The 16,146-nt window shown below is 46.6% G+C and overlaps 1 protein-coding gene across 2 annotated transcripts; it reads left to right on the top strand.

The window, feature by feature from the left end:
- Window positions 1-1,025: 1,025 nt before the first annotated feature.
- LOC143494187 (E3 ubiquitin-protein ligase TRIM47-like) lies at window positions 1,026-6,188 on the top strand. Of its 2 annotated transcripts, XM_076992283.1 has the most exons (7): window positions 1,026-1,666; window positions 4,764-4,859; window positions 5,040-5,067; window positions 5,146-5,273; window positions 5,386-5,538; window positions 5,657-5,716; window positions 6,111-6,188. In XM_076992283.1, exons 1-5 carry the CDS (start codon window positions 1,088-1,090, stop codon window positions 5,533-5,535), a joined length of 981 nt encoding a protein of 326 aa, XP_076848398.1. In that variant the 5' UTR covers window positions 1,026-1,087; the 3' UTR covers window positions 5,536-5,538; window positions 5,657-5,716; window positions 6,111-6,188. The 2 variants fall into 2 exon arrangements, with proteins under 2 accessions (XP_076848398.1, XP_076848397.1); XM_076992282.1 differs by having other exon boundaries at window positions 1,027-1,666; window positions 5,040-5,273.
- Window positions 6,189-16,146: the final 9,958 nt, after the last annotated feature.

Below are 16,146 nucleotides of genomic sequence, written 5' to 3'. Positions count from 1 at the left end.
AAATTCTATCTATTTAAATTCTAATTCTTTTATTTTAAATTTTTATCGTTCAGTTACACCTGAGGTGGTACAAAGGAACTGCATTGAATATGTCTTTAAATGCACACTGGAAAAAAATTTATTCGTTTCAATTACTGGGGCAGAACAGATGAAGTCAAGCAAATGTGTACAGTATTGTTATGACAAACTATTCATGTGGAATGTCAAACAGGTTGTTCACCATACCGGCCACTAGAGGTCCTCATCCACAAAGTACTTTTTCATCACTATTAATTAACTCACTTGTTCTAACACTGTAATCACCCATATACCCTGTAACCTGCAATCATTGCTGAGTATTGCGAGTCCCTCATATCTGCTCATAAGCCTGTCTATCTTATGTTCGTGGGTTTGGAGTCTCGGCCTATTCTTTGGACGTGGATTCTACATTTGCCCTTTTGTTCAGTAAATATCTGCGTATTGATATTAATATAATTAATTTTGATAGGGTTTATGGGGGAGTTCAAACATACAAATGTTCCGACTGTGGCCCATGATACGGTATGTTGATCAGAGTAGTCATACACAAGACCTGGAGGGTTACGGCAGTGCAGGTTAGCATTTAACCTGCATTAAGTTTAGCCTTAACATACACTGTAGATATGGATAAAATATCTTACACTGTCTCCAAAAATGGTCTTTAATGAATTTAAATTTTGCAATAAACTTTATTGCATAATTTCAAGTTAATTTACAATGAGTCAGCTACTATTTGAGTACACAGAATTGACCACAAAAGGTTTGGTAGCCTGTCATGGCTATAACCTGGACTGACACCATTCAGTTTATGTGTTCAGAGGGAAATACAAAACATTGTTAGATTGTGGGATGTCTGACTGTGGTCTTGTATCCCACATTTCATTTGATTCATTTATTCTGTATTCGCTAAAAAAGCAAACACAGTTGGAGCCAAAACCAGAAGATGACTTTTACTTGGTAAACCGCAAACACCCCCTACTGTGTCAACGCACCTTTCTCATGCATACGTGTCTTGCACAAGAAATGAAAGTGAAAGCTCAGTATTGGAAACTCACTCTCATACAGTAAAATGGCAGAGGCTCGAGTCTCCGTGAATTTTGACGAGTTTAGCTGTTCCATCTGCCTGGACCTGCTGAAGGATCCTGTCTCCATTCCATGCGGACACAGTTTCTGTATGACCTGCATCACGACGAAGTGGGATCAAGATGTCCAGAGAGGAGTCTACAGCTGCCCTTTGTGTAGGAAGAACACCACCCAGAGACCTGAGCTGTGCAGAAACACTCTGCTGGCTGAAATGGTGGAGAAACTGAGGAACACGCATATTGCTGATAGAAGCTTTGCTGGACCAGAAGATTTGACGTGTGATGTCTGTGTTGGGCAAAAGTGCAAAGCTGTGAAGAGCTGTCTGGAGTGTCTAGCTTCATACTGTGTGATTCACCATAGCCTTCACAACGAACTGAACCCAGGCAATAAACACAGGGTGATTGACGCCAAGTATAACCTTGCCAAGAGGATCTGCTATGATCATAACAAACTAAAAGAGGTTTTTTGTTGCACTGAGAAGAAATTTATGTGCCACGAGTGTGCTCTGAATATGTGCAGAGGTCATGAAACCACCACAGTTTCAAAAGAAAGGTCACGCCAAGAGGTAAATATAATAAATATAAATAAAACTCTTGAAATAATATAATTGTGTGTGTGTGTGTGATACAGAAGGTCATAATTTTTATGTAAATGGAAATTAGTCCAAGGAAGTGTCCCGTTCAGTTATATGTGCTGTTCATCGTCAATAAAATCATTGTTTTATTCCTATCGACATCAGCAGAAACGCCGCAAAAACCTTGTTGTGCCGAATTCCGACTCCCCGGCAGAATCATATTCCCATCGCGTGCACGCGCTATACGTTTCAGATAATAATCACGATTTCCGTTGTTTCTATGCACCAATAAGGACTAATTTTTAATGATCTACCACAGGAAACGATGCAGCATTATCTATATCCAAATAAAGACACTGATTCACGCCGTGGCGTGCACAGATAGACATCAGGTGGTGCTAAAGCACCACCAACTCTGCCCTTTATCAACGAAAGTGCCCTTTTGAAACTTCGTTTTTTTTTTTACTATTATTATTATCATTTTACTGAGGTCGGTTTGAAATGATCTTTTGGAAACCTGAGCGATTAAAAACAGTGCCCTGAAATGCGCCACCACCTCGTACACACCCGACCTCTCTCTTCCTTTAACACCAGATGCGCTGCAGCAGCAGTTCAGTTCAGCGAGGTGAAGGAAGCGTCTTCAGCACAGCACGCACGGTCACAGATAGACTTCTTCTCCCGTGCCCCACCAGCACATACACATCAAGTCAAATTGTACCGTTTGCCCTCTAAGCCCAACGTGAAATCATTTTGTTGTGCAGTAAAATGTCTCATACAGCACCAAACTACTAAGCATTTTCGCCCGAATCTCCCGATTAGCCACTCCGGCTCTGGACATGACTGTATATAGTTAATATTGGATATGAATTTTATGAGTCGGCTGCGTTACTTTTTTTCCATTGAAAACTCACGTTTAGAGAATGTTACAAATAAAAGTCAAATTTCATTCAACATGTGCTTGTAATTTTTTTAATAATGAAGTGTTCCACGTGCGCTAAAAAGTGCTCTTAACCTTGCCCCCCAAAATGTCTGTGCACGACACTGGATTCACGGGTGTTAAATATTTTAAATAATATGTAATGTACGAGGTTGGTTGTTACCGTAGCACTCAGGAGGATCGAATGCCTTTAAAACTAAGAATTACGAGAACAGTAACACTTGATATACCGAAGTTCACCTCCGACTACGTGACCTCGCTCGTAATACTTTGTTCCACGTCGTTACTGACAACCGTGCATCTTATATATTTTAATGACATCCTGACTTATTTAATTTTTAATAAGATAAAATATAAAAAGACATATATTACCTAAATATATCTTATTAGCTAGGACAAACCTAGAGTGCTCAGTGAATTAAGTTATAATCACAGTACTCGAACCCACCCCGATTAACAGGGTAGTATAAATTTGGCAATAACAGAACACCTGCCAAAATTATACTGCCCTCATGATCTCAGGTTTGCAGTGTCTGACTGACATCTCTTTTGTTTTGGTGACTGATCTGGATGTGTGGGTTATACCATGTAAAGCACATGTCTCTATGTTCAACATGGGTGGGGTTAGTAAGGGGAGTATAATTTTGGCAATACCAACTGAACACCAGGGGTGTAGTGGAGGGGGAGGGGGGGGTCGCTTGGGGACGCCGACCCCCCACTTATTTTAACAGGGGGGATGCATCCCCCCAGTGGTGTAGTGGGAGTGTGTAGCGGGGGAACAGCGACCCCCCACTTACGATCGCCGCCCCCCCCCCCCCCCCCCCCCCCCCCGCTTATCAATTTACTGTAGAATCGCTACACCGCCACACCAAAAATGACCCCCCCACTTATTTTTTTAGGACTACACCACTGCTGAACACCTGCCGAAATTATACTCTCCGTACTTTTTTTTGGCCCACCTCCACCCCCCTCCCCTCCATCTTTGGAGGGCAACTTTGTTTTTATGTAAACATCAAATGAAAACAATAATATATAGTACAGTACACCTGTATCCACACAGGAGAGGAGAGAAAAGAGGGGGAGAGAAAGTAAAAAGGGAAGAGACAGAAGGGCAAAAAGAACACAACACAAATGACCACTGCAATGGTTCACCAACTGCTGCTCCTGAAAGAAGAGCTGAAAGTGTATCTGAGACATACAGCACTTGGGGAAACTACACAAATGACTGTGATGTATGTGTATGTGTGAGTGTGTGTGTTTATGTAAGTGCAACATAGGATAAATGCACAGAATGCATTTAGTAGCGAGGGGAGATAGCTGCAACAACATTCCCCCAGAGTCCAGAGGCAGGCAGAGAAAGACCAGGGAATCCTGCCTGTTTGCAGCCCCCACAGGAGTAGTGGAGACCCAGGGCCGCACTTCCCAGTAACCCCCGCATGCCCGCCTCAGCCACTGTGAGAGGGAGACCCCTCTGCTTCCTCTGGTTCCCCAGGGCCTGCACTCTATAGTTGTGGGGGGTGCTGTCCAGGGTCTTCCTCTCACAGCCACTGAGGCGGGCATGCGGGGGTTACTCAGAAGTGCGGCCCTGGGTCTTTCTCTGCCTGTCTCTGGCCTCTGGGGGAATGTTGAGTCTCGTTTCACTGTCTTGTTTCTGTGTATAAAAACCCCCTAGTGTTTTACTCTCGTGTCGGTCATTCCTTGTGTGTGAGTCCCTCGTCCCTTCTCTGTCTTGCTTCCCCTCTATTTTACTCTTGTTCTCGTTCGGTTCCGCTCCCTCCCTTGTCCCTCTCGCTCCCTCCCTTGTCTCCCCGAGAGACAAGCGTTTACATAGCAGGGAAAAGGGTGTGGCAATGAGTGGCAGGTGTAGCTAATCTCCCTAAGAGAGAGATTGAGTGTTGTTCCTAACACATATGTTTCAAGATGATTTAGGCTCATGTTTAAAAAAAGTCAAACTCACACTTCTCTTACCAAGCAAAGTGCAAGACGGTGAATTAACATGCGATAACCCTCACCTTTGTGTGTGTACATGTCCATTATGTTACAGGCTGGTATATGGAACAAATAATGATCCAGAATTTGAATAACATTTTAAACATTTTAAAAACATAAAAAAAAACATATTCTAACGTTTTTTTTGTGCATCAACCACAGAAATTGCTGGAAGCTACTCAGGCACAGATTCAGCAAAAAACTAAAGAAACAGAGAACAGAATGAAGGAGCTAAGCATGGCAGCAAAGCACATCAAGGTTATTACCAAAAGACAGATTGCAAACGCCACATGGCATTTTTTACAATTCAGAACAAAACTACAAACTGCTATCACTTACATTCTTAAAGTTAACGTCTTTTAATGTAATGCTTGGAGGTCTGTGATGCGATGTTATACCCCTTTATGCATAATGCATCAAATCTTTGCTCTTTTATAGTCCTCTGCAAAGTCAACACTGAACCAAAGTGAGAAGATCTTTACAAACATGATACAGTCAATTGAAAGAAAGCATTCAGAAATTCTAAAAATGATCCGCGCTATAGAGGAAGAGGAGGTGCATCGGGTGGAAGACATGCTGAAGCATCTGGAGAAGGAGCTGGCGAAACTGAAGCAGAGAGACGCTGAACTGGCCCAGTTTCACTTACAGGATGACGACTTTCTATTTCTCAAGGTTTTATATCTGGCTGCTATGCATTGGTTTAGATGATATAGATTATTTTTTTCAGTCAGTAAACATGAACACACCCCTAACTGAGTTTTGCCCATTATTACAACTATTGCAGATGAACAAAACCTTCTCTGACTATTCAACGTTTGACAATGTGCCAAAAATTCAAGTTGTCCCATCCGCATTCCTGTTCATGCAACAAACTGTAAGATTGCAAGAAAAGTGGAAGTTTTCTGTCAGACAGAATTACGAGAGATTTCCATAGCAGGTAAGAGGACTACTGATCTTTCATGGGAATATCATATCTTACATGTTTAATAGAGTTTTTGTCATCAAGTAAAAAAAGACTGACTGTCTTTGTTGAACTTGTTGGTCTCTCTGAATAGTGAAAACAGTCCACATGGTTCAAACGTCTCATCCAGTGATCAGAGAGGATTTTCTTCAATGTAAGTAACTTGCACGAGACTTGATCAAACACACACACACACACACACACAAACTACATATAGTATGGCAAAATTCTTACCTCGGTGTGACCTTTCTTTTGAAACTGGTGGTTTCACAACCTCTGCACATATACAGAGCACACTCATGGCACATCAATCAATGTTAAACAATATGCAGTGATCAGTTTGGCAGCAAGAATTTTTCTTCACTAGCTCTTCAGATACTGTTACTTTCCCTGTTCTCAATGGCCAGCTTATATTACATTCATCTACCTAGTAGATGCACTTTATGAGTGTATCACAGCAGTACTGCTGAAGAATATTTATGTGTCATTGTCACATTTGGGTTGAGAGTATGCTGTCCGTGGGCATCTGTGTGTGTTGAAATTCACAGATTATCAGGAGCAGACACTGGACCCAAGAACAGCACATAAGAATCTTCGTATTTCTAATGGCAACCGAAAAATAACCTACGTAGAAGGAGCCATTCAACACGCTCCTGAAGATTTGGAGAGATTCAACTATTATGCCCAGGCTCTGTGCACCCAGGCGCTGAATGACCGCTGTTACTGGGAGGTAGAGTGGGGTGGCCAGCAAGTTTACATTGCAGCTACCTACAGGGTAGCTGAAAGAAAAGGATGCGTTGGTACCATAGGCTTTGGCTACAATGATCGATCTTGGAGTTTATGTTGTAATCCCTCTGAATATGTGTTTTGTCATGACAGTCAGCGCACTGTCATCTCAGGGCCAGTTTCCAAAAGAGTGGGAATTTATCTGGATCACAGGTCAGGAACTTTGTCCTTCTATAGCATCGCCCACACTATGACCCTTCTCCACAGAGTTCAAACCACATTCATCGAGGCCCTCTACCCTGGATTCTGGGTCTTTGATTATTCAAACTTAAAAATATGTGGTCAAGATGAAAAGGTGATCCCTCAATTTATTTCTAAGGGTGCTGGAAAATGGGGTCTCCAAGGTTACCTGTGTGAGTGTTCCTACCGAAACAGCAGAAGTGAGCCCTAATTTGTGTTTTCATACTGTTTAATACTGGGCCAAGAATGTGCATTTTTGCCAGTGTAACTTAAATACATATTATTTCATTTATTTGCAATATATACAATCTTTTACTTTTCTGGTTATCATAAGGTACCTTTAGTGCAGGGGTGGCCAATTAATTTTCCCAAAGGGCCACATGAGAACCTGGAATGGTTTAAGAGGGCCAGACTAATATACTTAACTTGGTTCTGCACTATTGTTAAATCATGAAATATATATTCTCTTACAGGAGCATGATGAGTTAATACTGTATAGAGTTGTAATGTTCTCTTACGGGAGCATGATGAGTTAATACTGTATAGAGTTGTAATGTTCTCTTACGGGAGCATGATGAGTTAATACTGTATAGAGTTGTAATGTTCTCTTACGGGAGCATGATCAGTTGTGGAATGTGTAGTGTTGTAATCTCTTACAGGTGCACCTGTAATTATGGAGTCTGGGCGGTGCCTGACAAGTCCACAGCTACAAAAGGCTCCCTGGAAGTACGGACGGCCGGAGAGAGTGGCAGGCTCTCCTCGTTTGTTCTCCCTTTTGGGGTGATTTCATTGTATGTCAGCACTCTGGTAGAAAGAGTTGTTAGACTGCCCTTGTTTCCGTGTGTGGTGATTGTTTCTTTGTTTTGCTTAGTTGTATGTTGATTATGTAGTATTTTCTGTTATCACGGAGTTATTGTTAAAGTTATAATTTCTATAAGTAGCTTAGCACCTGGTAGGGTAGGCTGCTGATTATTTTATAGTTTCGGTTTTCTTTTCCTTTTTTCAGCGTGGGCCTACCTGAAGTCCAGCCGGTGCTATGCTTGTGCTTGTAACATCTTGCATTTAATACATTCTTTAAATATATTTTGAAACTGCAAAGTTGTTGTTGGTTTTCTCGTTATTAAGTCGCTCATCAAAGCAATTTTCTTTCATTCTTTATTTTATTTTTCCTGTTAACCGCCTGACCTAGACCGGGCGGTAACAACTATACAAATATACAGTACACACTATACATATTATATCTTAATAAAATAAACACAGAATGAAACATTACAATAATACAATGAAAATGTGGAGGACAGAATGATATCATTAATTAATAAACTGGGCTGTATCACCACAGCTCTATGTATAAAGATCAGTAACTGGGCTGTATCATCACAGCGCCACATATATAGATCAGTAACTGGGCTATATCACCACAGCTCCACATAAAGATCAGTAACTGGTCAGCATCATCATAGCTCCATGTATAAAGATCAGTAACTGGGCTGAATCATCACAGCACATCTGACTCTTTCTTGCAGTGTTGTGGGATATCACAAAGCTGGTCCTGACTGCTCAATGATCTCACGCAGGCCGGTCAGAGATAGTCAGAGGGCCGGATGTGGCCCACGGACCGTACAAATGTCCAGGTGTGTTAATAGTTCAATCAATCAATCAAATTTTATTTATACAATGCTTTTTACAGCAGTTGTTGTCAAAAAGCAGCTTTACAAGTGCCGAGTCCTAGCCCCCAGTAAGCAAGCCAAAGGCGACAGTGGCAAGGAAAAACTCCCTAGTTTTTTGCATGAGGAAGAAACCTTGAGAGGAACCAAGACTCAGTAGTTGTTAATAGTTTATTTGTTTGTGATTTTTGTCTTTTACAACCTTACCATTGTACATGTTAATGCAATCATATCAGAATATCATATCAGAACTCAGTGATTGTGTAATTATATTCTGTGATGCTATAGCTTGCATTTCTTCACCATTTTAACCTGTGATTAAACAATAGGCATATCCATATCCTCCCATTGATTCATTTATTTTAATTCGTTGATGTTCATGCTTTCCATCATTTCTAAATTAAATTGGTGCCAGGCACTCCCAGTCCCATCTCTCTGTATTTCCCTATATCCAGACACTTCAAACGTTTACACTTTAAATTATGCATTTTTTAAATTATATTGCTGCTATTGGGGTAAAAACTGGGACCCTGGGTTCTAAATTTCATTCCACCTCATGTACCACATGTGATGTGAATGACCAAGACTCAAAAGTAAACCCATCTTCCATTGGGTGGCCCAGCTAATAGAAGTCCATATTTATAGTTCTATTTGTAGGCCTAGTAGTCACAGTCCCTCCAATGTGGATGTTGGGCCTTAGGTAAGAGTCAGCGTCAGCACGTCCACTGGTGGCATCGGCACATCCATTCACAGCATTGGCAAATCAACTGGCAAGCTAGACCATTTACCAGGTGTGTTTATGGAATTGCCTTTGTAGAAGCATACAAACAAGATACAAGATGCAGTAAAAAAAAAAAAAAAATATATATATATATATATATATATATATAATATATATATATAGGCCTAACTAGGCTATAGCCTATAGCCTAAGCAAACTATGATGACTTTCAACTTGATAGTTTAGCTCGGCTGTATTCCTAACCAAATTGCACAGTAGGGGCGTACGTGTGTTTACATGGATGCAGCCACGAAGTCGCCAGGTTTGCTTCATGGAAAATTCATTTTTAGGAATGTAAAGTGTTACCGGAGCGGACCTCGGAGCGGTCGTTTTCTGCATGGTCCCTAGGCTAATTAAATATTTCTTTTTAACCGTTAAAACTGCAGAGGACCAAAACCGGCTTTTGAAAAAGTCCCCCCCAAATTACGTCCGTGAGGTTAAATGTACTAAATGTTGGCTTACATTTCAAATATCATGTTTAGCTGAATAAACATGTTATCAATCCCTTTTAATGTACAGTATGTAGGCTTACAAATTCATGTTTAATAATAATGAATAAACCGTTGAACACGAGTAGCCTACATTTTATTGAGTATGTTTTTTTTCTTCAAGTATCAAAGTAGAACAGCTTCATCAAGCAATCATTGATGCATTTTGGAAACAGGAGATGAGCCCCTGGTCTAATGCACCCTCTGTATTAAGAAACCCTATCTCAAAAACTGACTTTTAGTCATTACTTGGGTAGCACACATATGAGCTATTTAATATAGATTAATCTAGATTAATTTCAAGATTTCAGTGAGATTAATCTAGATTAAAAAAATTAATCTATGCCCACCCCTTATATATATATATATATATATACACTGCTCAAAAAATAAAGGGAACACTTAAACAACACAATATAACTCCAAGTCAACCACACTTCTGTGAAACCAACCTGGGGTGGGTTTCCCGAAACGTTCGTAGCGCTAAGTACTTCTTAACCTCGTACGTTTTATACGAGGTTACGAAGTACTTAGCGCTACGAACGTTTCGGGAAACCCACCCCTGTTCAGTTAGGAAGCAACACTGATTGTGAATCAATTTCACCTGCTGTTGGGCAAATGGAAAAGACAACAGGTAGAAATGAGAGGCAATTAGCAAGACCCCCCCTATAAAGGAGTGGTTCTGCAGGTGGGGACCACAGACCACTTCTCAGTACCTATGCTTTCTGGCTGATGTTTTGGTCACTTTTGAATGTTGGTGGTCCTTTCACACTCGTGGTAGCATGAGACGGACTCTACAACCCACACAAGTGGCTCAGGTAATGCAGCTCATCCAGGATGGCACATCAATGCGAGCTGTGGCAAGAAGGTTTGCTGTGTCTGTCAGCGTAATGTCCAGAGGCTGGAGGCGCTACCAGGAGACAGGCCAGTACACCAGGAGACGTGGAGGAGGCCGTAGGAGGGCAACAAACCAGCAGCAGGACCGCTACTTCTGCCTTTGTGCAAGAAGGAACAGGAGGAGCACTGCCAGAGCCCGGCAAAATGACCTCCAGCAGGCCACAAATGTGCATGTGTCTGCACAAACGGTTAGAAACCGTCTCCATGAGGATGGTATGAGGGCCAGACGTCCACAGGTGGGGGTTGTGCTCACAGCCCAACACCGTGCAGGATGCTTGGCATTTGCCAGAGAACACCAGGATTGGCAAATTCGCCACTGGCGCCTTGTGCTCTTCACAGATGAAAGCAGGTTCACACTGAGCACATGTGACAGACGTGACAGAGTCTGGAGACGCCGTGGAGAGCGATCTGCTGCCTGCAACATCCTTCAGCATGACCGGTTTGGCAGTGGGTCAGTAATGGTGTAGGGTGGCATTTCTTTGGAAGGCCGCACAGCCCTCCATGTGCTCACCAGAGGTAGCCTGACTGCCATTATGTACCGAGATGAGATCCTCAGACCCCTTGTGAGACCATATGCTGGTGCGGTTGGCCCTGGGTTCCTCCTAATGCAGGACAATGCTAGACCTCATGTGGCTGGAGTGTGTCAGCAGTTCCTGCAAGATGAAGGCATTGAAGCTATGGACTGGCCCGCCCGTTCCCCAGACCTGAATCCGATTGAGCACATCTGGGACATCATGTCTCGCTCCATCCACCAACGTCGTTGCACCACAGACTGTCCAGTTGTTGGCGGATGCTTTAGTCCAGGTCTGGGAGGAGATCCCTCATGAGACCAGCCACCACCTCATCAGGAGCATGCCCAGGCGTTGTAGGGAGGTCATACAGGCACGTGGAGGCCACACACAATACTGAGCCTCATTTTGACTTGTTTTAAGGACATTACATCAAAGTTGGATCAGCCTGTAGTGTGTTTTTTTTGTGTGTGGCTCCAAATCCAGGCCTCCATTGGTTATTAAATTTGATTTCCATTGATTTTTGTGTAATTTTGTTGTCAGCACATTCAACTTTGTACAGAACAAAGTCATCATCATCATACCTTTATTTTGACTCGAAGGTACATTGTGTCACGGTGAGTCAGCCGGGACGCCACCAGAGGGCACCCCAAGCGACCCGCACAAGCACCGCCACGCCCTCCGTCACACAACGCACACCCTCACAACGCAGAACACTCCCACGCTCCCAATCACCTGTGTTCTAGCACCTGTTCCGTATTAGGTTGTCCCTTTATATTCCCACAGGTCGATCCTTCCAGCGCTGCTCATTCTCCTGCCTCAGCGCCTCGTTACCAGGGAGAGTTCTGCCCTTGCTACTCAAGAGAGACTTACTTCGGTGTTCTTATTTCTGTTGCTACCTTTTGCCCTTGAGCCTGAGTCTTTTTGTTGATATTTATCATGGATAATAAACCCGAGCCTACTTCACCTCTGCCTCCTGCTGCCTCTGTCCCAGCGTCACAGAATGAGCAGCCGTCGACAGCAGGAGCAGAAGCGCCGTCTCCGTTGGAGATACTGGCCACTCAAGGTAGGGTCATCGGAAGACAGCAACAAGAGATCACTGAGATTAAGAACATGATGCAAATGATGTCGAGTTGCTTGCAGTCTCTCTCTGCCCAGGCGAGCAGCGCATCTCCTCCTATACGAGAGGATAGAGGTCTCATCGCACCTCCCGAGCCCTACGGAGGGGAACCAGACAGGTGCGAGGGATTCCTTATGCAATGCGGGTTGTACTTTACGTATCGGTCTTCTCTCAGTCCTGAGAAAAAGATCGCTTACGTTTTATCCCGCCTCACGGGTAAAGCGCTGGAATGGGGAACAGCGCTCATGCGAACCGAATCAGCTCTGCTGAGGGACTATGACGCGTTCATCTCCGAGTTGAGAGACGTATTCCACCACCCGAGGCAGGGCAGCGCGTGCGGACAGAGCCTGCTTAGGATGCGTCAGGGCACACGGCACGCTGCGGAATACGCCCTGGACTTTCGGACCTTGGCCGCCAACACCGGGTGGAATGATGCGGCTCTCGTTGACGCGTTCGTCGCGAGCTTACGCCCCGAGCTAAGGGCAGAGCTCGCGTGTCGCCAGGAAGGGGCGAGTTTTTCACAGGTGGTGCGTTTAGCGGTCACTTATGACCGTCTGCTGCAGGAGAGGACAAGCCGACTTCCTCACGGTCCTGTTGGCGACACCACTCCGGTCCCGGCGAGCCCCAAAGAGAACCAGAGACCCGAACCCATGCAGATCGGGGAGACAACCACGACCAAGGAGACCGCTCGCCCGAGCGGTGGCAGAGCTCGGGTGAGTAACTCCTTGACCGGTAATTTACTTACCATCCAAGCCTGGTTGTCTTACAGGGGCTGTTCTGTGGGGGTTCTTGCCCTAGTGGACTCGGGAGCGTCGGGGAACGTGATGGAGCAGAGTCTGGCGGAGCGGCTAAGGGTCCCCTTGAAGAAGTTGGAGAAACCGAGGCATGTGCAGGCGCTGGACGGACGACCTGTGGGCGGGGGCGTGATCCAGTACCGCACTGCTTACCTCCGTCTCACCATACAGGGTCATACCGAATACATATCATTTTACATTCTACCACATTTACGTCACCCAGTCACATTAGGTCTTCCCTGGCTTCGTTTGCACAATCCCCTCATTAAATGGTCCTCAGGTCGCATTCTCCGTTGGTCCACTCTGTCCAAACGTTCACGTGCGGGTCGCCGAAAGCCCTATAACATGCTGACCACTAGTATAGAGAGCCCTAATGTCACTCATCCCCAAGCGATCCCAAGCCAGTACCGGGACCTCGCGGAGGTATTCAGCGCATCTAAAGCTGCACAGTTACCACCACACCGCCCCTGGGACGTCACCATCACCCTGAGAGAGGGCACGACTCCCCCCAAATGCAGGATCTACCCCCTGTCACAAGAGGAGGAGCAGGTGATGGAGCAATACATTAAAGAGGCTCTGGCGCAGGGCTATATCACTCCCTCCACCTCGCCCGCCTCAGCCAGTGTCTTCTTCGTGAAGAAGAAGGACGGTGGTCTGAGGCCATGCGTGGATTATCGGGGGCTCAATTCCCTCTTGGTGAACTACTCGTACCCACTGCCTCTGGTGCCTTCGGCCCTGGAGCAGCTGCGGGAGGCGAGTGTGTTCACCAAACTGGATCTGCGCAGCGCCTACAACCTCATCCGGGTCCGTGAGGAGGATGAGTGGAAAACGGCGTTCAGTACATCTACTGGTCATTACCAGTACCGGGTCTTACCTTACGGTTTGGCGTCGGCACCGTCGTTTTTCCAGGCGTACATCAACGAGGTCTTGAGGGAATATCTGAATAGATGTGTCGTCGCTTACATTGATGACATCCTCATCTATTCTCCTTCCCGGGACCAACACGTCCGGGATGTGCGGGCAGTCCTGAGCACTCTCCTGCGCAGTAGGCTATACTGCAAGCTGGAGAAGTGCGAGTTCCATCTTTCAGAGGTGAACTTCCTTGGTTACATCATAAGGTCAGGCTCCGTGCATATGCAACCGGGAAAGGTGGAGGCGGTGAAGGGGTGGAACCGTCCTCACACACGGCGCGAGCTCCAAAGATTTTTGGGCTTCGCGAACTTTTATAGGCGTTTCATCCGCTCGTATAGCCAGTTAGCCAAGCCTCTCACAGACCTACTGCGTGGAGGGGCGAAGAGGATAACCTGGACTGCAGAGGCGGAGAACGCGTTTAACGAGATCAAGCAGGCGTTCACTTCTGCACCTATGTTGCACCAGCCCGACCCGAAACGCCCGTTCGTGGTGGAGGTAGACGCGTCCGATGTAGGGGTCGGGGCCGTGCTATCCCAGCGTTTCAGAAAACACTGCTCGCTCAAACCTATCGCCTTCTTTTCCAGGAAACTCAGCTCCGCAGAGCGAAATTACGGAGTCGGCGACAGAGAATTACTAGCCATGAAACTGGCTTTCGAGGAATGGCGACATTGGCTGGAGGGGGCGAAACATCCGTTCACAGTGATCACTGACCACAAAAATCTCGAGTATATAAAATCCACGAAACGTATGAATGCGCGTCAGGCGCGCTGGTCCCTGTTCTTTTCCCGATTCCGTTTTCAGGTGACGTACCGCCCCGGTGAGAAGAACACACGCGCTGACGCTCTCTCTCGCTCTTTCCCGGAGAGCAGAGAGTCAACGGAAAAAGAGCCCGTCCTTCCAACGGAGTGTTTTCTAGGCGCGCTGGACTGGGAGATCGACCGAGCGATCGCGGCGGCCAACCCACACCCCCGGTGTCCTCCTCACCGCAGGTTTGTCCCGCCTGCGCAGCGAACTCCTCTCATCAGTTGGGCGCATTCTTCGCTAGGCACAGGTCACCCCGGCACAACCAAGACGTCACAAGTGCTGGGAGCTCGTTACTGGTGGCCGGGACTACACAGAGACGTCCTGCGGCACGTGGCCTCATGCCCGGACTGTGCCAGGAGCAAGGTGCCCCGTGTGCCTCCCGCGGGTAAGCTGCTTCCCTTACCCATACCGGTTCAGCCCTGGACTCACATAGCGGTTGATTTCGTCACAGATCTGCCTGACTCGGACGGAAACACCACCATCCTTTCCGTAGTAGACCGCTTCTCCAAGATGGTGCGTTTCATACCTCTACCAGGACTGCCTACGGCTTGGGAGACAGCAGAGATCCTGTTTAAGGAGGTGTTCAGGCAGTTCGGGTTACCTGAGGACATCGTCTCCGACCGAGGGCCTCAGTTCACATCTCAGGTATGGAGAGAGTTTCTCTCCAAGCTCAACATAACGGTCAGCCTCACCTCAGGATACCACCCACAAGCCAACGGGCAGGTGGAGCGTATAAACCAGGAGCTGGGACGATTCCTGAGAGCCTACTGCAGTGAGTATCCGGACACATGGAGCTCCTTACTCACCTGGGCGGAATATGCACAGAACTCTCTGGTCCAATCGAGCACAGGTAAAACCCCGTTTGAGTGCGTGTTAGGCCGACAACCACCTCTCTACCCATGGAACGCCGCCTCCTCAGACCAACCCATAGTCGAGGAGTGGTGCCAGCGAAGCGAGAGGGTTTGGGCAGATACTCACCGCAAGCTGGAGGCAGCGGTAAGGAGGTTCAAGGCCAAAGCTGACCGCCGACGGAGCGAGGCGCCCGCTTACCGAGTCGGGGACAAGGTGTGGGTGGCTACCAGCGACGGCCGCCTGGGACCAAGAGGAAAACTGACCGACCGTTACACAGGTCCGTACACCATCTCCAGACAGATAAATCCGGTTACTTACCAGGTACACCTGCCAGCGGACCGCCGGATCTCGAGGACATTCCACGTGTCTGCATTAAAGCCGTTCCGGGAGGGCCCGTTGAGCACGGAGGAAGCACCACGTCCCCCTTCTCCGCTGCAGCTGCCAGACGGGCAGGCCTATGGGGTGAGTCGCTTGCTGAACTCCAGGCGCAGGGGCGGTGTACTGCAGTATCTGGTCGATTGGGAGGGCTATGGACCAGAGGAGAGGTCGTGGGTCCCTGCCTCCCAGGTGCTGGATCCTTCCTTGATCGCCTCCTTCCATCGGGAGCACCCTGGTCTTCCGGCTCCGCGTGGCCCGGGGCGCCCGAGGAGAGATCGGCTGGCAGGATCCTTGGGGAGGGGTTCTGTCACGGTGAGTCAGCCGGGACGCCACCAGAGGGCACCCCAAGCGACCCGCACAAGCACCGCCACGCCCTCCGTCACACAACGCACACCCTCACAACGCAGAACACTCCC

Source organism: Brachyhypopomus gauderio, unplaced genomic scaffold (assembly GCF_052324685.1).
Source record: "Brachyhypopomus gauderio isolate BG-103 unplaced genomic scaffold, BGAUD_0.2 sc92, whole genome shotgun sequence".
Taxonomy (NCBI): domain Eukaryota; kingdom Metazoa; phylum Chordata; class Actinopteri; order Gymnotiformes; family Hypopomidae; genus Brachyhypopomus; species Brachyhypopomus gauderio.
This window is presented reverse-complemented; position numbering and strand designations above follow the sequence as displayed.